Source organism: Dermacentor albipictus, chromosome 1 (genome assembly GCF_038994185.2).
Source record: "Dermacentor albipictus isolate Rhodes 1998 colony chromosome 1, USDA_Dalb.pri_finalv2, whole genome shotgun sequence".
NCBI classification, from domain to species: Eukaryota; Metazoa; Arthropoda; class Arachnida; order Ixodida; family Ixodidae; genus Dermacentor; species Dermacentor albipictus.
The window spans coordinates 502,165,646-502,192,977 of NC_091821.1; the positions used below are offsets into that span (position 1 = coordinate 502,165,646).

The window sequence follows — 27,332 nt, forward strand, 5'->3', positions numbered from 1 at the left end:
CATCAAAGACAGACGAGAAAGAGAGGGTATCGACAAACACAAACTCTTGACTAAATGTTGTTTCCATCAGAGGCGTCAATATGAAGGGTTGACCACACATTCACAGTGAAGCAACAAATGAACAAGCCTAGTGAAATATGAGCATAATGATTACGCCACCGCAACATTCCGTGCATGAACCTTTCCTCGCTACTAAACAAAAAAATTCCTGAAACAAAAATTTCCTGAAGCCACGAAGTGCCCATGCAAACTCGACACTGTGCAGAAAAATGCACACTACCGCTGTTTCTTATTGAAACCCTATGTTCCCTTGCATGATCCTAATGATCATGTAAAGCTAGTTTGCCCAATATAGGACTTGCCACAGGACAACGGAATTTCATAAGAAGAACACCCTTCACGCATTTTAGAAACACCCGAGTGTGTTTCTTGTGGAAACCACCAGTTTTTTCACCACCATAGGCAACTCTGAGGCATAGGCCAGCGAGCTCTTATCTTTTTGTTTTGCTGCAGGAAAAGGTTTCTGAGCGGGATGTGGCAGGGATGTAATCATTATGCTCATATTTCACTGGTTTTGTATGTTTTTCGCTTCATCGTGCATGTATGGTCAACTTCTTATCTTGAGATCTCCGATAGAAATAAAATTTTGTTGAAAGCTTGCTCTTGTCTTTGTCAATACCCTCTCATCCTTGGCTGTCTTTAGTGCAGCATCTTTTCTTACGCATTATGAACCAAATTGTCCAACAACAAGTTTTATTGAGCTACATAAACAATTTGCATCCTTGAGGCATACAAAACTTTATTCTCCGGAGCCCATGTACTAAAAGTTTGTGCTGTCATGTTATACTTTTGTGGATGTACGAGTATGCATGCATTGAACGCATTACACTTACAAAAATGCCATCAAAGTGTTGTTATCGGCAGTCTAAGCAATCATTTTGTGCAGTTGTGCATAATGTGTGTCGTAGTGAGTGCCAAGGATGGTTGATTCGATATGTTTTGTATCTTCCGGCACACCCAGATGCCATAAACTCTCTGCTCAGCTTGAGGGAATTGTTGGAGCTTAGAGCCATTGGCGAACTCGTGAACAAGGAGCATGCATGCTTACAATCTGTCTTCGTGTGTAGCAGCATTCAACACTTTCTTTGTCTACAGGTTGACGCGGCAAGGTAGCCAGAAGTACCAGACAGAAGGGGCACCTAACAATGGCTACTACCTAATCCCACTGTACGACCGAGGTGACTACACCTTGCGGGTGGACCCACCTTCGGGCTGGGTCTTCGAGCCTGCTTCCGTGGACCTGCACATTGATGGCACCACGGATCCCTGCAGCACAGCGCAAGACATTAACTTTGTGTTCAAAGGATTCTCCATCATGGGCAAAGTAGGCATTTCTGTCTAGCATAAAACACTTGTGGTATGAGAACAGACGCATTTTGCCTCAAGTAGCCAATTTCCGAGCAGATTACACAGCCGTAAAAGTGAACTAGTTATCAAAAATTATACATCAATGAGTTGTTCAATGTTTTACATTTATTTTCAACATATACAGGTACATGTTAAATATGTGTACAGAAGGAGGTCCTATAGCACACAAGTAATAAAGGTCCTTGTGTTAAATATTAACAACAAGAATTTACCATGTCTGTGCAGCAAATTCAGTTGAAATCAATTCAGTGGATGTCTCCTTGAGGCCATTTCTGCATTTCAACTGTACCACTTCAATAGATAAATACAGCTGGGCCGAAGTTGGAGCTTCCTCTTGACATTACAATTCCTTATTCCTTTTTAGGAAGTACTTAGGCACCATTTTATATTTGATCTTTGTTTTCTTTTGTTTTGAATTAAGATCCAAGCTCTCTAAACAGTAGAAAAAGTAATAATCTACTATAATCTTAAATAACACACTATAATGCTTGTCTGTAGGAACCATTTTCACATTTGGCACTCAAAAGGTGGATGCACCATGTCATTGTTATACATTGGCTTGCTCTGTTCATCCAATTGCTTAGGGTGCTACAGGACAGTGCAGCCAGAGGAAATGCATGCATAATTTCTGTTATTTCTGTTATGAGCAACACCACCATATCTGGCCTTATTACAACACAACGTCTGTAAAACTTGCATTATGTTATGGTGCCATTGTTTGTATTAAACCCCATGTATTATTGCTATGCCATATCAGCAAATGTTGCTGTTTCATAGCATCATAATTATGTTGATGACACCCGGCATGGTATTGCTAGAAAAACTTCCATGTCAAATCAAAATACATATCTTATATAAGTGTTTTTCAGCCTTTATATTCATATTTCTTAATGTCATCCTGGTGTGCGTGAGAAGTGTGGATAACAAGATCTACAACTTTGAAAATGTATCCGTACACCGTTCAAATTTTCAGCGCAGCCCTCAGTTTACTTTCAAGGCTACATTGGCATCAGAGATATTAGTCTTGGCAGAATTCATTGTGTGATTCACTTCAGCATAAATCTTGGGAGGTTTATGGGGTATAGAGAAACAACATTTGACTTTGGTAGTGCGTGTCAACAAAGACAATCTGAGCAACTGTGTCGACAAAATATACATTGTAGTCTTGCACCTACTCATGACCATCTTTATCCCTCGTTTGATTGCTTTCGTTTCCATGTCTGCCTGTAAAGAAACTGAGCTTTTGTGTCTTAAAGGGGTCCTGAACCACACCTCAAGCTTGGTAAATAAACATAGCCTGCCCATAGCACACGCTGCTGTGACCATCTCAGCCAAATTTAGCAGTCATGTGCAGCGTGTGGAGCTTGCAAGTGGAGCCCGAAGTCACCTTTTTCTCAAATGCTCTTTTTTCAACAGAAGCCTGCTCCTTACTATTTTCTGGACGCTTTATTTTGTAATGCAGCAGATTCCCATTTGTGGCTGGTATTGACCAATAGCTAACATCAATCAAGAAGGGTGTTTGGATCAGTGCACTTCTTCCTACTGTTAGTGTATATATATTTATTGTCTAAATTCAATGAACAGGCTGAAGTAAGCGAAAATCTGCTTTCGAATTTCAATAATTATGTACTTCTGAAAGAAGTCTACTATCATGTGCTTGCACTTGGCCGCAGCTGCCAGCATAGGAATTAAACTTTCGCCAGCTTGTCTATCGTTATTGTAGCCGTTGGGTCTTGCTAATTTCAACTGGTTCTGAACACTCAACTAGCCTCAAACCTCACAAAACTGCAGGTCAAAGCATACGCACGCTTGCCAGTGCTGCTCACTCATGGCTACACACCTTGGCAGACTTCGGTTCGTGTTGAGCTATTCAAAGCGCTTCAAAATCAGCAGGTTGGATGTGGCTACTATCCATCAGTCAAGCTGGTCCAGGCCAAAGCCGGTCTGCACCACGTAGCACGGTTAGACTGGAGCATATGAGCATGAGCTCACACTTTTGTCGTGTTGTGCACGATGCAAACACTGCATATATGCACTGCAGTTACATGTAGCTGCGGCCTGCTATGGAGCATAGATACCACGGCCGCCTTAGAGTTCCGCGACCAGCTCGCTGAGAACAACCACTCTTGGCACGTCGTAGGCACCAAAATCAAAAATACTGTTGTCTATGTGAACATCCAAAATTAAATTTTAACTGCGCGCCACGGGAACATTCAGTATGCAGACCGTGTTGGGTATGTGTCGCTTCTCTGTAGCCTTCGCAGTGCAAATCATTGAAGGAAGAGTGGAAGCACCGTGAATGGTATGTTTGATTTCTGATGACTCCATTTCTGCTGAACGTATTAAAGCACTTTCTGTGGCAAGGTATTTCTGAAATCATCTATTTTAACATCAACTGCGTTTCTAGACTTCAGTAAAAAGTGGTTCAGGGCACCTTTAAACGTGGAAATTGAGTCAGGCCCTCACATTGTAAAGGTAATGCTGAAGAAAGAGTGCTAATGTGAACTTCAAGTTTACATGTATGTTGTATGACATGCTTTATAGCTCACGAATGTAGTATTCTGCAATGTCCGTAGCTCTAATTTATTTATAAGATACAAGGAGAGAAGAAGTGGCTGGAAACTGTAATGGCATGAACCGCTTGGAACCACAACTAAGCAACTGCAGTACAGAAACTAAAGAAGGATGAATAAGTGTGAACAAGCACTGCACCTGTCCCTTTTTATTTGTCGCTCACTGGTTTATGTGCTGTAATTGTATGGAAATACGTTAACAACTAGTGCTTCCTCGTACACTGTTGCACCATAAGTCAGTAACACGCTTGTGGTTGGTTGATACCATTGCGTTTTTGTCAACTACACTGAAATTCAGTGCAGTCATGGCACCATTCTCAAATAGCGCGATGATCGGAAGCGTCATGCAAAACTTGGCCATGGCTCCCAAATCCTTAGATAATGCATCAACTTTGTGCCAGAAGGCAGATTTGCAAATGTGTACCAAGCCCCAGGATGAAAAGATTCACACAAAAGGCTCAATTCATGAATGTTAGGATAATGAGCTGGCTCCTTCCTTGGCATTTCTCCATAATGACACTGTTTCTCCGACACCTGCCTACTTCCTTGGTGTACCCACCAGAGACATTTCACTCAAGGAGAGAGCCACATGTTGACGGGTTTCTTTGCAGGTGTCATTCCCCATGCTGCAGTGATGATGAGAGCTCTTATCTATCGCCTTGTCTACCTCCATTTAGGATGACATCAGTCAGCTAAGCCAACCTAACAAAGCTGTGCGAAGCCAGTGGTTCTGGTAGCACATGCTGTATAACTAAATAACACAGGCACCTCATTCTCAATTGGCTTGTATTATGTTGGACCGGGAAACAGGGAAATAGAAGCAATTTTTTTTTTTTCATTTACAGCTTGTGTTTATTGAGAAACATACTTAAATGCGGCAAAATATTGTGTAGGGAATTAGGATCGCAATTTCGGGAGGGAAATAAACCAATTTTAAAGTTGGCTTTAGTGTTTCTTTAAACACTTGCATACCAGAGCAGTGTCGACATGGTCAGCAAGCCCTTGCAGGAGCTTGTTTGGTGACTGGAGGAGTCAGTTACTGCACCCTTCCAGGCAGCCTCGTGGAGAAGCAGACCTAATATAGCAGGCATGAGCAGTGCTCTTACTCAGGGTTGGTAACTTTTTTTAGGTAAGGCCACCAGTTTGCAGCCTAAAGCACTCCATCTTTGATGCGAAAGCATCAAATGGCTCACTGAGCAAGAAAGCTTGTGGTGTCTGTAGCAGCAGAACGGCACCTAAATTCCCATTAGCTGCCATGCCATGTCACAAGCACAACTCAAGTGAGCAGTGCAGGCAAATCGGCACACCTGCTGCCACGGCACCTTGCCAGTTGTTTGCTATTGCCAACTAGCACGCTAGGCTGCGTGAGGGCAGAGGGCATCGCCATGACGCCATGTCACCTGGACGGAGCAGATACAGCAATGCGATGCTGCAGGCTGCCGATTGCTGGCTCAGGCAACACATATCGCTACGGTACTCGCAGTGCAAAACTTGAAGGACCGCTGAGCGGCGTTCAGTTGGACATTAATGTTTTCTCATTCACATCTCATAAGTGCTCAGGTGTCTCAGATTCTTTTTTTTTTTGTGGAAAGTTGTAATGTGATGCTGATGACTATAACCTTTTCTTTTTATTTGAATTTTAATTATTTTGTTACTTATTCATATTGGGAAGCACTGGATACAGCTGGAGACTATAGAAGCACAAATTAGACAAGGATAACAGACTATCGGCCTTGTCCAGTGTGTCTTTTTGTGGTTGTTAGTTGTACTCATCATACTGCAAGATAAGCAAACACCAACTAACCCAATTTCTGACTTAATTACTTCTGCATACAGTGAGAAGTTGTGACATATAGAGGCTCATATATGCCCTTTGTGGTAAAACGAGTCTAAGGCATTGAACTTAGCCAAAATCCCTCAAGGCATTCTACCAGGGCAAGTTAAGGCAATTTACTTCTCTAAGTTAGTTACTAGAGCTCCAAGGGGGTAAAGTTGTCTTTCAGATGACTAAAACTCACTAAATTTAGTGACTCTCTCTCACTGGCCCACCAACAACTGGAGTGCAGGTGCTGAGCGATGGCCAGCAGGAGGGTCCCCCCGGGGTGACGGTGGAGCTCCGTGACAGCCAGGGAAAGACGCTGCAGAAGGCCCAGAGCACCAAAGGGGGTGGTTATGCCTTTACACGCATCCTGCCTGGTGAATACACGCTGACGGCCTCACACCCTACCTGGACCCTGGGTCACTCCAGCACCACCGTCAAGGTGCCTGCCATCATTTTGACCTTTCCCCCACCTACCTACCACATTGGTGCACATCCCACCTTTACAGCACGAAGCAGTAATGTCCTATGAAACCGAGTATAATAGTTCATAATGTTATGCTGCAGTGCTACACTAAAAGTGTACACTTTAAATTGTCCTCATGGGCACTCTTATGTCTGTGGAATGGCCCATGCTCGCAGTGCAACAGGCCTGCCCTCAGTTGTGAACAAGTGTTGCGAGAAGGCGTTCGGGACTGACACGATCATCACGAGTGGTGGCCATTATCGATGGCTGGTGACCCAGTGCACAGTGTTTACGGGGTCAATACCGCAGCAAACCCATGATTGGCAAAGCCCTTTGGGTGTCCTTTTTAAAGGTTAGTTGTCTGACTCTAGAATAGCTGTCGCCTGTAATGTCTGCAAACATACGCTGTGCTGCGATGGAGATTTTGGAAGTCATGCAAGGTTGCGCCCAGTGGTTCCGGCAGCCTCGTGTGGCGTTCATGACCGACGCTATTTGAGGGTAATGGCAGCTGGTTATATGCTCATGCAGCAGGCATCTTAGTATACCTGAGACAGCCCCAGAGGATAAAAACATGAGAGGGGACTTTTCATTTCTATTGTGGAGCCAACAATGCACCAGGTTTTGTGAGTGCATGCTCCTCCCAGACAAGTGTTGCCTAGAAACAGAGGCACTTCTCTTCCTTCTTTTGCCCTTCTTTCTGTATACACCTCTTCTTTCTCGTGCACTTCTCTCTGCGGCCATACTGGGTATGCATATGAAGAAATGTAACCTCCGTGCTCACCACATGGTCGCACTTTTTGGGCATTGTCGTTTACACACGCTTGCACTTTAAAATAGTTCATGTGTTCGCCTTGAGGGAGACAGTTGCAGTGTAGACGGCAAGAAATGGGAAAAACAAACAAGACACATCGCACTTTGGAGGCAACATGGGGCTTCCTCTTTTGTGTGTTTTCTTGGTGTCATCGCCTCTTTTGTGCACACCACTCTTAGTATATGGTGCTTTGTTGGCGCGTGGCAGTGGCATCTATGAAAAATAGCAGTAGCACGAGTTGAGAGCTAACAGCGACATTTTCATGCATAGCTTAAATGGTTCAGGAGAACATTCATTTGGGCTAGATGGTGCATACTTGTATTAGGAAGGAACAGCGCCAACTAAGACGAACACAAGAGGGGAGAACGACACAGGACAAGCGCCAAATATGTCGCGGACAAGTCGCGGACAAGCGACACAGGATGGCGCTTGTCCTGTGTCGTTCTCCCCTCTTGTGTTCGTCTTAGTTGGCGCTGTTCCTTCCTAATACAAGCTTAAATGGTGACAACTGATCAACTGGTGGGTTGATGGGCAGAATGGTAATTTTTCAATAGGATATTGGCCAAGAGATCCTCGGAAGCAGATTACAATGTTATTATACATGGAGGAGGATTCCATGAATGATTCAGTAGTGACATAATAATTGAGTGCAAAACACACTTAGCACAAAACAAATAGATGCTTGTCCCTTATTGATCCCCATTTCTTTTGTGCTTGTTTGTTTTTGGCACTAACTATTTATGTCACGTATGCACCAACTTTCTGACTTGTAACCAGGAGGTGGCAGTGCTAGTCAAGATGCTAAATCAGCTTTTCCTGCTATCCTCACCATTTTAAGTACATTCTGCTCTGTACTGATGTAGTGAAATAGGCCACATCTCAACAATATAGCAAATCTTAAATTAGGCCCTCAGCAAGTACTTTAAGATTGAGTCAAATTTGGAAAAGGTGCTTTCTGCGTACCTGTCAACTTATAAATTCATTGTAAAATGCCTGATTTTTGGACCTTGTTTATGATTGTTGTATTCGCACCAATTATGTTATGATTTTTTATTTGCATCTTGTTTAGGTCAAACTGATCTCTAAAGATGCAGTGACTAAGTGACTTCATAGCCTGATTTCTTGTGCCCATCGATGATATGGCCCTAACAATGCAGCAGCTACACCAACTTATAATATCAAACTATAAAGGAAATCTTAATTTTGGCTTTCATTACATGAATATTTCATGAATGAACTTCATAAGCACTTCTGTTTGTTTGTTGTGCAAATCATTTTTGCTGCGACTACAGTCGAACCCAACTATATCGAACCCGTTTACATCGAATTATTCTATATATCGAACAATTTCTGGACACGGTATAGTTACAATGAGTATATATAGCAAAAATTACGCTTACATCAAACAAAAATTGCAGCGACTTCTGATATATCGAAAGTCAAGCAGTGGAAAAGGGCCCCCATAAGTTGGCTTTCCCTCGCGGTGGCAGGCAAACCTGCCGGTGCGGCTCCATCCAACCGCTCCCCCTTACCGTGACCTCGCTGCCTCAGATGAGCCGTCGACACCCCCACTGCAAAACCTGATCCTAGCCCGCCCGCAGCGCTTGCTCAGACAGCCAGTCAGGGGCTCTTGTGCCCTCTTCATGCTAGATGGCAAAAGTTCGAGGGGTCTCACAGCTTTTCTGGTTCATTGTCTGTGCGCTTTGTGGGCCTTCTCCCGCAGTGTCGCCGTGATGAAGTGGCAGAATTCGCCTTTCATCGTGAAGCTTGAAATCATAAATCGGGTCGAACGCTGTGAGAAGTCTGATGTCCCCGCAGCTTGAAAGATTCCGAGGAGCACTCTCAGCACAATCTTGAAGAATAAGGGGAAGATAAAGGGTAAAGCGGCAAAACTCACGACCCCGTGCCCGTGGCGCCCAATGCGTACGCACGGCCGTGTACAAGTGGTTCATCTGAAATTGCTTCAGCCGTACCGGCTTCCGCGTGCTCGGTGGTGACTGTAAATTCTGATCAATGCGACGTAGCCGTTGCCGGTGTTGCCGAAGTTTGGAGCGAGCTGTCAGAATTTCCTGAAGCTGTTGACGAATCAACGGTGGATGAGTTTGTGAGTGCAAATGATGGTGTTGCAACCACGGGAGAGCCCGAAAACAAAGGCTACATTGCCGACACTGTACCGAGCCCAAGTGAAAGTGGACACAATGAGGAAAGCAACGACGGTCCTTTACCCACATGCTCCGAAGTGATTGGTGCGCTCGCACTAGTCCGGTGCTTCTGTGCAAATGCGGAAGGTTGTGGCCTCAGCTGCTCCGACTCTTTAGACAATGTGGGGAAGTGCATGCGTCGCAGGCAGCGAAATTGCCTTAGCAGAAGAAGATGCAGGACTATTTCATGCGAAACTCAGCTAGTTTCATTGATAAAGTGATTTTATAAATGGTATGTGCTTTTGTGACATCCAATTATTTAGCAGGCTTATATCGAAGTATGCTCTATATCGAACTGATGGGTGCTTTTCTTGCGAGTTCGATATAGCCGGGTTCAACTGTATGCCTATATCAACATGCCTGTTCACAACACAACTACCAAGAAAGTGCGTCAATCATTAATGCAATTTCCGACATGTAAGCAACACACCCTACATTGCACAGACACGACATACGCATGTAAGTAGGGTTTCCAAGTGCTGCATCATCTGTGGCTCTTTTGCTTAGCACCTGCATGTCTGCACCAAGTCGGTACCATCGGTATGAAGGGTGCAGAAAAAATTCACTTCCATTCGACTGTGTGAAAGTGGATACAGCAAGGCTGTTGCTGACGTTAGACCAGTGCAATTGACGTTAGTGAAGTACCACCACCCCAACTGATGTTAGACAAGCACTGCCACCGCACAAACGATGTATGTCACGCGCACGCATATGTGCACAGAAGTACAGTATACATCGCGATTCTTCTAGACCCTCCGCCAAGCACAAGTGCCTTATTGAGCTAATTTAATTTTTCAGAAAATTCGTAAAGCAACTTACACACAAGCTGCATACATGATAGATTCGCATTGTGATTCAAATATACGAGAAAGCATAATTCTGTTACGTGGAAAATGTAAGGACAAAGCCCTTTTGCAGCTGCCCTTTGAGGTTTGGCTGCGTGGCTGCAGCCATTAGGTGGAGGTTACGCTTCTTTTATAAGCATGAGCCCATGAAAAATTCTGACCAACTAGAGGCTAACAGCTTCGCTGTAAAATCGTGAACCAGCCATGCACCTTTCGGAACGAACGGTGTGGTTCAGAGGGCACCATTGCTATATCGCTGAAATGAATGGTAGGGTGCAGCTCCTCAATAACTAGCTCAGCTGGTGCAGGTGAATGGAACAGACCTTGTGTTTGGCCATATGTTGTTCAGTGCATGGTCGTGTGGTCATTTTGTACTGTTGTGCACTCTGCAACGCTAGCTAGGCCTAGCTGTATATCTTCTCTACCGGGCTTTCTGCTGTTTAGTGCCATGTATTGTATTTAAAGGATTGTATCAATGATATTCTACTGTCATAACACATAACGTCGCTAGGGCATCAGAAAAAAAAATGGCAGTGTTCACTGCAAAATTTGTTTGAATTCTCAAGCCATAATTTGTTTTCTCAATTTCAAGGGCCACAATGTGAAATAGGTTCGTATTGAGCTGGTGACTGCAAACAGTAACAGTCACCGTATGCAGCGTCCAGCTTCTATGGACTCGAGCTTTCGTTATTTCAAATCTTGAAAATCTTCATTGAAAAGAGAGAGTCTGAGAGAAAGGTGATTTCGCGCTCCGCTTGCGCGCTCCACGCACTGTGTACAACAACAAAATTCGACTGAGATCAGGGTGTCTACCAACTGGGAAAACCGGGAATTCTCGGGGATTTTGAGTAGTCTGGAAAAATTCATGGAAAACTGAGGGAATTTGTGCCTCTATCAGGGAAAATTAGCTGTAATATTGTTGAAAGGGTCAAAAGTCTTGGTAATGCTGGCTCGAGTAACAGACAGGGATCGTAATGAATCGTATTTGACGCCCTGTCGTCGGCTGGAGAAGTTGCCGGTGTACATTCAACGACCAACTTTCAGGATTCCCGATAATTTGGACGGCTTCGTGGCACCATCACATACCCTATAGACTCAATGTATCAGAACGCCTGAAAATTTCGACTCAAGAGCTCTTCGCCGTACGATTTTCAGGACATTTTGCCCTGACCACAGGTCCGAAACGGCATTACTCAAAGCCGGCACCACTGCCATTTTGATTACCTTGCCGCCTCGAATCGGCACTCTTGCACGCAGATCCTCTGGCAGCTGTAGCCACCACTGCAGCAACACTAGGCCTAGCTGCTTCGACGTTCGCTGGGAAGCTTCTTACCGTTGGCTGCCGCGTTTTTTATTGAAGGAATTCGGTACTGTCAGCAATGGCATGGACTCCGCCTTTGTGGTCCTCGCGATTGGCTTAGAAGCTTAGCAGCACGGTGCGTTGCATAATGTCGGTTCCCGAAAGTCAGCTTCGCCTCTGTACAGAAATGTTACTTGGTGAAGCACACGCAAAAATATTGCAGTAAAGCATAACAAGCGTAGGAAGGGGCTATTTCCACGGGACACAGTATGTATTCCTTAATTATACACGCGTGCACCCGGTGTTTCCTGTCACAGTACGAGCACCAATATGCCAAATACGTGTACCGACAGGCCTGTAGAGCGTTTTCGAATGTGCCTGTGGCGGATTGAGCCCTTAAGGGCAGTAAATGACATGCATTAATTTTTTTCCAACTGGCCAACTTTTCGGGGTTTTCGTGGTTTTCGCGGCCCCTAGGGGGAAAAATCGGACGTGAACTGTGCAACTTACCAAGAAAATGCTTCACCCGCCGTGGTTGCTCAGTGGCTATGGTGTTACGCTGCTGAGCACGAGGTCGCGGGATCGAATCCCGGCTACGGTGGCTGCATTTCGATGGGGGCAAAATGCGAAAACACCCGTGTACTTAGATTTAGATGCACGTTAAAGAACCACAGGTGGTCGAAATTTCTGGAGTCCTCCACTACGGCGTGCCTCATAATCAAAAAGTGGTTTTGGCACGTAAAACCATATACAGTGGAACCCCGTTCATACGTTTTTTACCGGACCGGGAAAAAAAACGTAACAGCCGGGAAAATGCAACAGTGAGGAAAGCTCCGAAAATGAATGAAAAAAGTGCAGCTTCAACTATAGACAATTTATTTCCACAGAGTGCGCTTAGGACTTATAGTCTAGAATGGTGGCTTGCCGTTTCTTTCGCTCGCTAGAAATCGCCACACGTTTCTCAATAGCCTGGAAGGCCGCATTGCTGTCAGCGTCGCTGTGGGGTGCGACGTACCTGCGGAGGAGGTCCAGAGCCGCGACGGCTTCTCCAAAGCTAGGATTTGGCAACTCCCCGGCATCGTGCGGCTCGTGCTCCTCGTCGTCACTGCGCCACGGCAATGGCAACGGACGAAGGAATATCCACCGGAAATTTTGCCCTCTTTGGCGTAATCATGCTAACGTGCTAACAATTGTTTAGTATTGCTGCGAAGCGCGCGCGTCCAAGCAGCCCGGTTGTGCGCAGCGCGGCATGGGAGAAACGTAAACAAGAGAGGAGAGCAGGCCCGATAGGTGAAGCAACGCCATGAGCAACGCCAACTTGCGGTTTCACTTTAGCTTCACAAAGAGTGACGTCAGGGCCTCTCCTGAGTTTCCTTGCTCCATGACCCGTCCAACAACCATGCAGTGACCGTAATCACAGTGAGGATAGTAAGAGCATTTTTCATGAATGGCCACTTAGTGGCGGCCTCTCGAACTGGCGTGCGGCTTCTTGCAGCCAGTTCCATAGCCAAGCTCGGCCAAGCCCAGTCAAAACTCGTCAAGAGCCAAAATGGCGGTCGGAGCGCGTTGCCTACTTTAGCCCAGGCGGGTTCAGGGTGCTAAGTTGCGACGTATCATGCAGGAACGTTTTCACAGCCACTACATAACAGCGGGGTTCCTTATACATTGGATCCTATGGAAGCTATGCCGGGACCGGATGAAAACGACGTAGCATCTGGGAAAAGGCAGCAGTGAGGAACGTAACAGCGGGGTTCTACTGTAATTAAAAAAAAAAGAAGAAGAAGATGCTTCAAATGGTCTGTGGGGCAAACAAGTGGTGCAAGGAGGACAAGAACAGAAAGTACCTACGCATTGGGGAATGAACAGGAAAGGAAACGTGCTGCTGCCATTTTGAGCTAAAAAAACTAAGTGTTGGCTGATGCCGAGAGGCAGGTGTCCCTCATCCAAACCAATATAAACTCTTTAAAGCAGTGAAACAGAAAACTGAAGCGTCTCGCGCGGGCTAACAGTATGTCAGGACAGTTGAGGTTGACTTACGAGCTGTTGAGAAAGAACCTCAATTGTGACAAAGTTCGGGCCTCGTACCACTGAGCTTGCTATCAGTTGATAGAAATAGGTCATATTTGAAAATATTTGCTTCTGTATAAATTTCATTTTTATTTTATTTGAGAATGTCCGACTCAATTTGCAATTCTTTTAGAAGACATTTTATTTGCTGTGCATTTTACTAACCCCTCCATTTTATTCTTTTTTTGAATAACATAAACACTACTCCTTAGTATTCAAGTTGGATTGAGGCTTCATTATGCAAAATAGAAGTGAGGCGTGCAGACAGGACACCCGTCTGCACGCCTCACTTCTATTTTGCATAATGAATCCTTACCAACTAGCTCAGCTTTCTGTCGTTCTGTGGATTAAGCCGTTCCTTTTACATTTTTTTCTTATGCTTACTAGAGAGTGACAGCATCGGGCGATATGGTTTTAGTCCATCTTGACATAAAACATAGTTCTGCATCACTCAGGGAAAACCGGGAAAACTTGGGGAATTTGGAAATGTCAACTTGGTAGACACACTGGACATCTTCACAGCAGCGTATCCTACCTGCAGACTATGTTATTTCACCAAGCCTTAGGGGTGGTTCAGGGCACCTGTAGGAAAAATCGGGCCCTTTAGTTCCCCGGCTTTTTATTTCTCTTTAAGAGCTTCTGCATGGGCCCAATACTAGCATTGTTGCAGGCTAAGGTGCATGCAGTCGAACCCACTTATAACAATATCCAGGTGCCATGAAAATTCCATTGTTATAATCGATAATTGTTATAACCAGGTTGCAGGGGGGAAAATCAAAATTGGGGGATGGCAGAGCTGTTGTGAGAAAACTATAGTGGCCGGGAGGCCAGTGCCCCTCCCCACCACTTTCCTTCATCCGGCTGCTGATTGTGTTCCTTCGTTTAACTGCTTCCTGGGCGCTCTGATCACGTGTAACAAGTCGCGGCTGTTGGCATTAAAGAATGGCACTGCTATAACAACTGCAAAGAGAGGTCGGGTGGCAAGTGATATGCAAGGACCGCCAAGGCATCGCTTTGGTGGCCCTAAAAGGGGCCTTTTAAAAATTGCGAGAAGGCTGCTGCGGCAGCCTGTCATCTTGAGAAATCCAGAAGAAACGCTGAGGCGATACTGCCACAAGCATCTCGCCACATAATTCTCACTGGCTTGCACGAGAAAACCCTATGTCTGTCAGCCTTGCATGCTTTATGCGAAACTTGCCAACATAATTCTCCAAGGCATCCAGGCATACCATGTAGTGCAGCAGAAGGTTCCTAGCGAAAACGAAGCCCCGGAGGTGGGCAGTATCATCTGCTGGGCCTCCTGTGAGGCAACGTTGAGGCCCTATCACCCTACTTACCCTACCGTCTGCCCTACCGCGTCATCGCTGCTGTCACTATCTGATGCGAGCACATTCGCGACAATCGCCTCATCAGGCAGTCTGTCCTACCGCATCATCACTGCCGTCGCTATCTGGTGCAAGCCCAGTCATGACGATCTCCTCATCGGTTAACAGCACTTAGTTTCCAAATCTTCGGCTGTGCCCTTTCTTTCCACTGGCAATGTCCAGCATTGCTGATGATCAGTGGGCGGATCAGCTATCTTACATTTCGACGGTGAGAAACCGCTTGGCCAGGAACGATTTCGACGCAAACAAGGAAGACGAACGCGAGCGATTAAACTGTTTGCAGAACTGCGCTGAATGAGGAGCCGGTGAGCAACATGCGAGCGGCGCAGTTGGCGCGGTCCATTCGTGTTTCGGAAGGGGTGGCGTAGAGCTGTGGGTGTAAATGAGCTTAGTGCCAGCCCACCCCCAATGGTTTGGAGGGGTGGAAGGGCGGCGGGAGAAAGGTGTGCGGAGATGGCTAGAAAATGAGCGTGCGGCGGCTGTTGGAGCAGCGGTTCATTGTGAAACATCACGGATTTCTCGTTTTCTTTGTTCTTTTGAAGGATTTTGCATTTCACTACCTCTCAGCTCGGACACCCAGCAGCCAAACTTCATCGTTATAACCGATAATGTGGCATCAGGGCATTGTAGTAAGTGGGTTATTTCACCATGGAAAACATACAAAAGTTGCCGGTGAAGCAGCTTCTCATTGTTATAACCAATATGTTGTTAAAACCGGTATCATTATAAGCGGGTTCGACTGTATTCAATGTACTGTTGGGACGTGAGCATGCGGGACGAAGAGAGATGACTCAACAGCATGAATCCCAACTGTCAACTTCTCCAGGGACAAGCGGCGAGGCTACATGTGCACGAGCGGGCCGCTGGTGGTGATGTACACAGACACCTCTTGCTTCACCGCAGACCAGTTGGCGGCTACCTCATCAGTTCAGGAAATTCGTGCAGGATGCAAGCAAAACATTTGGTGCCTGCCAGCCAGAACAACATAGGACTCGGCAGAGGGTGTCTTGAAGGCCCGCGTTGCACAGTCGCTTGCGACACAGGATCTTGGAAGTGTCTGTTGTGCACATCTACGAGAAGATCAAAATACCAAAGGAGGCCTGCACCCAGGATACTGAATTTCACCTTTGCCCCAATGAAAATCCATCTGAATATTTTCTTCAAACATAAATCCAGCAATGGCGAGTGATATCCGTAAGTGGCAATGGTTGTGTTGTTGACCGCCTGAAGGGCAGATGCACTGGGGACACAGCGCTCTGTTGACAAAGCTAGCACCATGCTTACCCTACACCCACCGGTATCCACGAGGAATCGCAGGCCACTGTCACAGTCGGTGAGGAAGAACACTGATGGACTGGGGTATCTGGGGTATCCAGAACACTGGTCGCCCTCAGTGCCGGCAGCGGTCGTCTTCTGCGTAATCGCAAGGTGGAATGCATTTGTGGGCAGAATTGCCGTGCTTCCTGTGGTACCAACAGATTCTCTGTCGCAGTTGCTGGGGTTAAGCTGCAACACGCTAGTGCTCTGCAAGGGCTGGTGCTCTGCAAGCAACCGTATCGCTGACACTATGTCGGTGAGGTGAGATATCTGCTGCCGTATGTCCTTAAGCTCGTCGGTAAATGTGGGAAGTCCCGTATCTGTTTGCACCATTGGGACGGGTGGCGAAGCCACTGCATTACTCAGTCGCCGAGCTGAGAAAACTGTTTGTTGGCAGCTGAGGCAAGGATCACCCGCACGTTTGTAGGGAACCATTGTAGGAAGAGCTCCTGAAGCAGCCTGCTGTCAATATCGGTGGTTGTCATGACGAGCAGCTGTTGCATCTGATGCAACAATTGACCATGGGTCCATTTGCTGAGCTCAGTGCCGTGTAGCAGCTGTCTCAGTCACTGTGGCTCTCATGGCGCGAGTCGGCTGATGAGCAGTTGCTTGAGCCCTGTGTATGCGTTCACTACCGCAGGAGCCACCGGTAGATCCCGTACTTCACTTGCTGTTGTAGGTGGAAGGCTGCGGGCCATGTGGTAATACTTTGCCTGGTCGCCAGCAATGCGTTGGACAGCGAATTGCGATTCCATTTGCAGAAACCAGAGGTCTGGGTCAGCTGTCCAAAATGGCAGTAGTTTAACGTCAATGCAGAGATGGCTGGTGCATCGGCTGTAGTCTCCATGACATTGATATGTACCTGTTGTTGAGCCTCGTCCAGGTCACGGCTGTTGTGAATTCAGATATATATGACATTTGGTGCTGTTCCCACACTGTGTGCGTGCTACCGGCGCATCTTAGCGAGTGCAGGACATAGATAAGTGGCTTGTGGTCAGTAAGGACGAAAAATTCTATGCCTTCCAGGGAATGGTGAAAATGTTGGATGACTGCGTACATGGCCAGCAGTTCTTTCCCAAAAGTACTGTAGCGGCACTGTGGGAGGTGGGGGGAGGTAGCTCGAGAAAAACAAGTCAGGCACCAGAGTCCATCGACAAAGTGCTGTAAGACAGCACCAATGGCTGTGTTGGAGGCATTGACCATCACACACTGCAGAATGCCTGGCCTGGGTAGTCAAGGAGTACGCCGTTTGCCAGGGTGTCCTCGATCTTTCGGAAGGCTGCTGTTGGCTCATCGGACCAGGAAAGGGTGTCTTGAAAGCTTCGTGAACTAGCCAGCAGTTTGTAGAGAGGTTGGAGGATTTGGGTGCAGTGGAAGATGAAACGGGGAAAGAAAATCACTAAGCCCAGGCATTCTCGCAGCAGGTGCTTCGTATTTGGCTGCGCAAATTCTTGCACTGCTTTAACTTTGCTGGGGTGGGGCCAAACTCCTGAGCTAGAAATTATGTGTCCCAAGAATCACAGCTCAGGTACACCGAGCTCGCATTTGGCCATGTTGACAACCACTCTGTGGTCGACTAAGCACTGCAAAATGATGCACAGATGCGTTATGTGTTCTTCTGGTGTGCCACTTGCAACTAACAGGTCATCAAGGTAAGCGTGGCAGAAGTTCAGGCCATGAATCTCTGGAAGGTCTGACCCGTGTTTCGGAGGCCGAACGGCATCCGAAGGAACTTGAATAGTCCGAAGGGTATCGCGATGGACGTGTTCAGAACATCCTCTGGCACAATGGTAATTTGATGGTATGCTCGCACTGGGTCTATCTTTGAGAAGCTGGTAGCACTATGCGGGCTCGTCATGATGTCATGGTTATGTGGTACCAGGTACCTGTCTGGTGTCGTAACCCGATTTAATGCCCGGTAGTCTCCACATGGGTGCCAGTCTCTCGGCGACAACTTAGGGACCATGCAAAGTGGAGATGCCCAAGGGCTCGACAAGGGCCTGATGATCCCCAGTTCCAGCATGTGGTCAAATTCTTGTCAGACATTGTCTCGTTCAGCGACACTGGAGACGAGTTAAGCAAATGATTGAGGACCTTAACAGAGAGAGTGTAACAGTAGGATTGAAGATTATTATGCAAAAAACGAAGATAATGGTCAGTAGCCCGGCAAGGTTTCAAGAGTTCAAGATCGCCAGTCAGCCTCTAGAGTCTGTGAAGGAGTACGTTTACCTAGGTCAATTACTCACTGGGGACCCTGATCATGAGAAGGAAATTTACAGAAGAATAAAAATAGGTTAGAGTGCATACGGCAGACATTGTCAGATCCTGACTGGAAGCATACTATTATCATTGAAAAGAAAGGTGTACAATCAGTGTATTCTACCGGTGCTAACATATGGGGCAGAAACTTGTAGATTGACAAAGAAGCTCAAGTACAAGTTAAGGAGTGTGCAAAGAGCTGTGGAATAAAGAATGATAGGCATAACGATAAGAGACAGGAAGAGAACGGTGTGGATCAGAGAGCAAATGGGGGATAGTCAATATTTTAATTGACATTAAGAGAAAAAAATGGAGCTGGGCAGGCCATGTAATGCGTAGGTTAGATAGCCGGTGGGCCATTAGGGTTACCAAATGGGTGCCAAGAGAAGGGAAGCACAGTCAAGGATGACAGAATACTAGGTGGGGTGATGAAATTGGGAAATTTGCAGGCGCAAGTTGGAATCGGTTGGCACAGGACAGAGGTAATTCATCCTGCAGTGGACATAAAATAGGCCAATGGAGATGATTCTTTTGTGTAATAAAAGTTACATAATGTTTACACGTTGAATGTGGCACGTACAGGTCGTAAGATCGCCATGGTAGTTAATCTCCTTCTGTAGTCGTGGAAGTTCAGATTTATTGTGTGGTGCTGCGGAAATGACATTCTTTCACTTCTGCAGATTTTTGTGGCTTCTTCCAAGTGTAGCACAGCATCTCTTTGTAGCTTGAGAAAGGTGCAAAGGTACATTTCACCGCTCACCTGTCATTTATAACAGGAGGCCCACTGATGAGTCATGACATACAGAAATTGAGACCTTGAAAAGTACTGCTCTGTGCACATAGAAATAAAAGCAACCACAGATGTTCTGGATCAAACACGTGGTTTATGGTTTTCTCAAGGAAAGTTTGCATACTGATCGTGGTATCCATGGTGGTTGAGTCATTGCTGCAATGGAATGTTAACCAGTGTTAACCGCGTGGTATTTAATTCGCTAAACATCTCTGCAGGTAATTGATGACAATGGCAGCCCCGCTGAGAACCTTGTTGTTGCTGGCTACGATGTCCGTGGTGAAGTCTTTGGCGAGGGCGACCCAATACGAGGCGTGCACTTTGTGCTTGCAGCTGACAAGTCTGAGACGGCGACGAAGTTGGCTCTCAAAGGCTGTGAGGCCAGCTCGCCCAGGGGTTTCAACTTGCCAGTTGGCTTGCACTTCCTCTGCGCCGTGACATCTGCCAATGACGGACAGTTTGTGTTCCCTGCTGTGCCACCAGGCTCCTACAAGCTGCTGCCTTTCTACAAGGCGGAGCGCATTGAGTTTGACATAGCACCACGGCAAGCCGTCTTCTCTGTCAAACACGGCAGCCACCGCTTCCCCAGCAAGTTCCAGGTAAGTGGCGCAACAACCAGAGCAGCATTTCGTTAGCAGTGCAACCACTACTGCAAAACAGATGTGCCTGTAATACAGTATAAGCTTGTTAATTCGAATTCCACAGGGATGCTACGAAAATTAAAATTATACAATATTCAAACTAACGAAAGTCGGAGAAAGAGAATCGCTCGGTTAAGGCGCGTATATAGTCCGACGTGACATGAGCGCGCATGCGTGCACATGCTATGTCACGTTGATGAGAACAACATCTATAGTTCGAAGCACTGGCGCAGCCTACGAAAGTCTACGTCAAGATGGCTGTTGCTCCATCCACGCGTTTGTTTTGCCGACTGCGCCAACCCACAACGCATGGCGCAATGAAAACAGGTGCCCACGCCGCTTTGCCGACTGTCGAAGACAGCTGTCCAAAGTGGCATGCAGGTTAGGGATCGTTCTGCGCATACTCTGAAGAGAGCAGCTATAGTGCGCGCGTCAAAGTCCAGAGCGGGCGATATTTCCGCTGGTGCAGTGCAAGCGGCGTAGCGCGACAGGCCGCAAGCGACAATGAGGGTGTCTACCAACTGGGAAAACTGGGAATTCTCAGGGAACTTGATTAGTCTGGAAATACTCAGGGAAAACTCAGGGAATTTGTGTTTCTATAAGGAAAAATTAGCTGTAACTTTATTGAAAGGGAACGAGAATCGTGGTAATGCTGGCTCCAGTAACAGATGAATCGCAACGAATCGTCATTGACGCCGTGTCATCGGCACGATGTATTGCCAGAGTAGTTACGACCAATTTTCTAGACGCCTGATAATTCGCACGGCTTTGCGGCACCACCACGTACTCCATATAGTCAATGTACATTGCCCTGACTGCAGGTCTGAAATGGCATTAATCAAAGCCACCACCACCGCCATTTTGATTGTCTCGCATAAGGTACGCAATCGAGATCGGGGAGCCCGACCGGTCCGTCCGAAACATCGAAAGCCTGGCCCGGGCCCGGCACGGGCCCGGCCCAAGCCCGAGTAAGAGAATCTCCAAATGGCCCGAGCCTGGCCTGCGGGCCGGGCAGGGTCCGGGTTTTCGGGCCGGCCCGAGCCCGTGCACAGCTCTACTCTCGCACGCAGATCCGCTGGCAGCTGTAGCCACCACCGCAGCAACGTTAGGCCTAGCTGCTTCTACGTTCGCTATTAAGCTTCTTGTCGTGCGGTGCCTTGTTTTTCATTGAAAGAATTCGCCGCTGACAGCAATGCCACGGACTCTGCCTTTGTATTCCTCGCGAACTTGCAGAGCGCATCGCGTTGCGTAATGCCAGTCACCGAGAGTTAGCTTCGTCTCAGTACAGCAGTGTTTTGCGGTGAAGCATAACAAGCGTGGGAAGGGGCAATTGTCACGGGAGACAGTATGTATTCGTTAATTATACACGCGTGCACCCCCGTTTCCTGTCACAGTACGAGCACCGACATGCCTAATAAGTGTACTGGCAGGCCTTAAGAGCTTTTTCGGACGTGCCTATGGCAATTTTAGCCCTTAAGGGCAGTTAAAGACATGCATTCATGTTTTTTTTGGCTTTCCGATTGTTCTGATGTTCTTGTCCTAGGAGTACTAGGGAGTCCAAAAAATGGGACGTTGACTGTACAACTGACCAAGAGGATGCTGCAAATGATCCATGGGGTGAAAGCGTGGCAGAAGGAAGATGAGAGCAGAAAGGACCGACATACTGAGAAATCAATGGGAAAGGAAGCATGCCGCCATCTCTTTAAAGGAGCTTGAGCTCAAGAAACAAAGTGTTGGCTGACGCCAAAATGCAGGTGTCCCTCATCCAAACCAAAATAAACTTTTAAAGCAATGAAACCCAAAACGGAGATGTTGTGTATGGGCTGAGAGTATGTCAGGACAGTTGAGGCTGACTTCCCAGCTGCTGAGAGAAAATCTTAGTTGTGACAAACTTCAGGACTCATACCGATGAGCTTGCTATCCATTGATAAAAATAGCTCATATTCAAAAATATTTACTTATGTACGCATCTCCTTTTCATTCGTGTTTGAATATGTTTGACTCAATTTGGAATGGTTTTTACCATTTTTTTTCGCTGTACAATAGATACAATACAATAGATATTACTCCTTACTATTCAAACTGGATTAAGTCATTTTTTTGTTTCAACATGCTTACTAGAGAGACAGCATCAGGCAACATGGTGTCAGCCTGTCTTGACATAAAATAAATTTCCGGCTCATTCAGGGAATTTCGCAAAGGTGCTCAGGGAAAACCTGGAAAACTCAGGGAATTTGGAAATGTCAACTTGGTAGACACTCTGGACATGTGCCGAAAACGTCAGGACTGTTATTATACTCGCCTCTGCGCCACCGATGCTTGCTTCAGGAACAAGAGCTGCACTCTAAAATGCGCTCTAAAATGCGCTTGCGAAACACACCATAACCAGCTGCGACGTTGGTCTCCATTGTACTTTCATAGCTGCACCATCCAAACACGTATCCCAGAGATGCTTTCCTTTGAGTGACAGCCACTAATCTGAAAAGCTATGTTTTTTGGTACTGAGAGTGCCGATAAACGTCGTGTTAATAAAAAATGAAGACGCAGCACCGCATCCACATTTTTTATCTTGAGAGAGGGAGAAAACCAACCTGCAACAGAGGCGTTGCCCATGCTTGGCCAGGTGCAAACGGGTCTCTCTCGTCTCTCTCTCCAGTCAGGCCTAAACGAAGGGCACTGCAGATGGAAAGAGCAAAGCTGCGTGGCCGGGGTGGCGACGCCAGTATCGACAACGTGCTCCTGTGCACTAGCACTCTCCTCATCCACGGTGGCACGGAATTGGAATTATCGGGGGCGGTGCGGATTTCAGTGTGAATTAGTGGGATGCGTTACGTATTGCTGTCAATACATTGTTGGATGGACCGCGGCGGCTACCTCGAATTATCCAAAGTTTTGAATTAACGAGTTGTGAATTAATGAGCTTTTACTGTATAAACAGCAGCAGTGCATGCTACATATAACGGCTGTTCATAAAGTTTGTATTACTGTCAGTACCATAAATTTGGAATGGGCATACATGAGAAGCATCAAAATAAGTGCACATCTTTATAGTTCTGGCGAAATATAAGAATGGTCTACCACAGCCGAACCCCACTATATCGAACTCGTTTACATCGAATGATTTTATACATAGAACAATATCTGGACATGGTATAGTTAAAATGAGTATATATAGCAAAAATTAGGCTTACATCGAACAAAAATAGCAGCCACTCCCAATATATCGAACATCAAGCAGCGGAAAAGTGACCCAGAAGTTGGCTTTCCCTCGCGGTGGCGGGGAAACCCGGCGGCAGGATACATCCAACCGCTCTCCCTACCGTGACCGCGCTGCCTCGGACGAGCCATTGACACTCCCCTGCAGAAAATGATCTTGGCCCGCCCATAGTGCTTGTTCAGACAGCCAATCAGAGGCTCTTGTGCCCTTGTTGTGCAAGTTGTCTCACTGCTTTTCTGGTTCATTGTGTGTGCACCTTGTGGGCCTTCTCCCGCAGTGTTGCCGTGATGAAGCTGTAGAATTCACCTCTCATCGTGAAGCTTGAAATCATAAATCGAGTCGAACGCGGTGAGATGTCGGATGTCCCCGCAGCGTGCAAGATTCTGAGAAACACTCTCAGCACAATCTTGAAGAATAAGGGGGCGATTAGGGCTAAAGCAGCCAAACTCGCGACCCAGTGCCCATGGTGCCCGACGCGTACACACGGCAATGTACGAGTGGTTTATCCGAAATTGCTACAGCTGCGCTGGCTTCCGCGTGCTTGTTGATGACTGTAAATTCTGATTAATGCGACGAAGTTGTTGCCGGTGTTGCCGAAGTTTGGAGCTTGCTGTCAGTATTTCCGGAAACTGTTGACAAATCAATGGTGGACGAGTTTGTGCGTGCAAATGATGGTGCCGCGACCACGGGAGAGCCCGAAAATGAAGACTACATTGCCGACATCATACCGAGCACAAGCGAAAGTGGGCACAATGAGGAACCCAACGATGGTCCTTTGCCCACATCCTCCGAAATGATTGGTGTGCTCGCACTAGTCCGGTGCTTCTGCGTGAATGTGGAAGGTTGCGGCCTCAGCTGCTCTGACTCCTTAGACAATGTGGAGAAGTGCGTCCATCGCAGGCAACGAAATTGCGCAAGCAGAAGAAAATGCAGGGCTATTTCATGCGAAACTAAGCTAGTTGCATCAATAAAGTGGTTTTATAAATGGTATGCACTTTTATGACGTCCAGTTATTTAGCAGGCTTATATCGAGTTATGCTCTATATCCAATGATAGGCGTTTTCTTGCGAGTTCGATATATCCGGGTTCGACTGTATACACAGTAAAATCTCGTTCATGCATCTTGGGAAAAACGCACGAGAGAAAATGTACTAACCAGAAGAGTGCATGATGCAAAGTCACAGAAAAATTTGACAGACTCAACTGTAGTTGACATCTACATAATGCAGAGTGTTACACAAAACGTTGCAGCGTGAGATGCTGACATGCACCTGGCTTGTGGGGCTCAAGTGGCTAGAGACATGCGTTGTTTTTGCGGCTTCAGCACGCTTACATTTGTGCTCCTCAATTTCAGCCTTAGTCAGCTTCTTCGAGTGGGGCATTTTGGCACAAAGCTTTAACGTGCCCACTTGGTGCAAATCGTTGCGAGGCGAAATGCTGACAGGCGTTGAGCTGGTGGTGTCCGAGCAACCCTAGACACACATTATCGTTTTGCCTTCACAAAGGGGAAATTTAGTTACTTAATGTCCATAGTAACTGCCCTAAAGCAGCACTTTATCACTGTTTATAAAGAACCACAAAATGTTGTTCTCCATACGCTCCATAATGTTTGATATTGTGCATTTATCAAACAATTCTGCTACAGTAACGAACGGGATAGTGCCCATGCCTACACCAACCACTTTTCTAAATCATCCTGTAATGGATCTCTGGAAGGGCAAGAAAGTGTGCCGTGACTTGTTGCGGCTAGTTCGATATATAAAATAACTTATCATTTGCATGCTCTTTCATATTCTGACAAAAGCAGCGGGTCGTTGTCGTGGTATGTGAGAACTTGTTCTGTTATCATCAATAGACGCCATCTTGTCGTGGCATTGGTGATGGCACTGGCTAGGCTGGCTCTTACGTTAGGCTGTTTCAAATACCGTGAATGTCATTTTGGTTTTGTATTGGATTGTACCATGCAGGCATTATTTGGATTAATTTCTTGGAAATAAAATCATGACGTTACAATCTGGTAAATACTACAGTGAAGTTCACTTATAACAATGCCACATATAATGATATATTGGTTATAACAAATGAGTTGACTTAAGAGTACAGTAATATCTTGTTAACTCAAAGTAGTAAAAACCGAGAAAAATTTCAAGACAAGCAGAATTTCGAGATAAGCAAAGTTGCGGGAATTGCAGTGGCAAGTCCAGTTTTTCTAAAAAATTCACTGCTACTGACCAGCTTTTCAAGAAGAGCTTCTAAACTGGCTCTTCGCAAAGGTTTCAAAGAAAAAAAACGTACCAGAGATATCAACCAGCTCCGTTTTTCGGCAGTGCCATTTTATTCAGTGCATAAAAACTTTAAGGCTGGTCTGGTTCGCTGCAGCACTTGGGCTTAGTAAAGCGCCCTCGAATTGCTTCACACATCGCATGAGCCGATTGTTCCCGCCACTGCAGTCAACTTTATTTCACAGCAAAGGAAGTGTAGTATAGGAGCGCTGAGGGCTGAAAGCTCGGTGTGTGCTGTGTTCTCGCTGCTTAGTTTGCGTTCAAGCGAGAGGCAGCAAGAAGGTCACTTTTCGCTGCTGCTGCCGCATTTCCTCACACCAGGACAGCAAGTGTCCGCGCTCTTCGAGTGCGATGTGTTTATGTTTGCCGTTGTGTGCATGACACCATGCTTGTTAATTTACTTAGTAAGTGAATATTTACAGGTTTGTATGGCTGATAAAATTATTATTCTCCTTTCCTGTAGCTGTCTACTAATGAGCTATTGCAAGATGCTTCCCCTTTCGGTCAAAACTGTGAATTTTTTTTTTCTCATTGTCAGAATCGTAGGCAATGCTATGTTTTTGTTGCTGAAATATCAGTTGCATGTTCTATTTCTACTTTGATTAGGAGCTTTAATGTCATATCTGTTAGTTTCAATTGTTGTCAATTCGGGGACATGTTAGAGTCAGGAAAATGCTCGCAAATGAGCCAGCTGTGCATTCTGACGTTTCTTTTTCTGCATTTGTTCAATTCGGCCTTCCGGATAATTCAACCCATTGCGTCGGTCCCATCAGGTTTTAATATTAATGGAGGTCAACTATATTCAAGAAAAACTACCACGTATGCAGGTTTGACTAGTATCACGTTTTGATATGTATCATGCGCCTGCAGCATAGTACAGTTAAACCTCAATATAATGAACTTCATTATAACAAACTTCTTGATATAACAAGGTATTTATCTCTTTATAATTTCTTGTCCATAGAACACGTGCATTTAGGATCCCAAATATAATGAAATGTTTTTATACACAATTTCAATATTGTCACGGTTCACTTGAGACAGGCGGAGAGCAGTATTTAATCTAGACAATTAGAACAAGCTTTCAGTTTAGGCTTGTTCTTCTCTAGCACCCTCGCTTGCACACACGAGGTCGTCGTCTTCATCGTCAAGGTTGTTGGGCACAGATGGCGTCGTGGCATTTGCCCCCCCACTCTCTGGTGGTGCAGCACACCAGAGAGTGTCCATGTCATTCAGAAAAATAAGGTTTCATGCGCACCACGTGCGCAGTCTCAGGCAGGTCTTGACGGCGCCTCAAGCAGGATGGGCTGTCGGGAACGACTTCATAGTTGACGTCGCTAAGGCGTCGTAGAACCTTGTACGGTCTAAAGTATCGGCGCAGAAGTTTCTCCGCAAGGCCTCGGCGGCGTACTGGAGCCCAAACCCATACTCTTTGGCCGGGCTGGTAGACGACGCATTGATGGTGTTGATTGTAAAGTCGGGCATCACGGTCTTGCTGGCTAGCTAAGCGAATGCACGCTAGCTGTCTTGCTTCTTCGGCGCGCTCTGTAATATCTGCGGCGTCAGTCTCGGAATCGCTGGAATCATGAGAAAGCATAGCATCCAGCATTGTAGTCACTTCTCGACCGTGTAGGAGACTGAATGGCGTCATTCTTGTTGTTTCTTGCCGAGCCGTATTATAAGCAAACGTTACGTAGGGTAATATTTGGTCCCAGTTCTTGTGTTCCATATCAACATACATGCACAGCATGTCTGCGAGAGTCTTGTTGAGGCGCTCCGTAAGTCCATTGCTTTGCGGATGATAGGCTGTTGTCCTTCTGTGCCGTGCTACTGAGGGTGAGTACAGTTCGCAAAAGTTCAGCCGTGAACGCGGTTCCCCTGTTGGTTACAATGATCGCTGGAGCAGCATGCCTCAGGACGACGTTTTCGAA

The 27,332-nt window shown here is 46.3% G+C and overlaps 1 protein-coding gene across 1 annotated transcript in view; it reads left to right on the forward strand.

Moving 5' to 3' along the window:
- LOC135909345 (BOS complex subunit NOMO1) overlaps positions 1 to 27,332 on the forward strand; it is a 96,657-nt gene that overhangs the window by 3,574 nt on the left and 65,751 nt on the right. Inside the window, exons 2-4 of the mRNA XM_065441291.2 lie at positions 1,156 to 1,384; positions 6,068 to 6,262; positions 19,480 to 19,860. Of these exons, the coding sequence (XP_065297363.1) occupies positions 1,156 to 1,384; positions 6,068 to 6,262; positions 19,480 to 19,860 (805 nt within the window). The remainder of the gene's footprint in view (positions 1 to 1,155; positions 1,385 to 6,067; positions 6,263 to 19,479; positions 19,861 to 27,332) is intronic.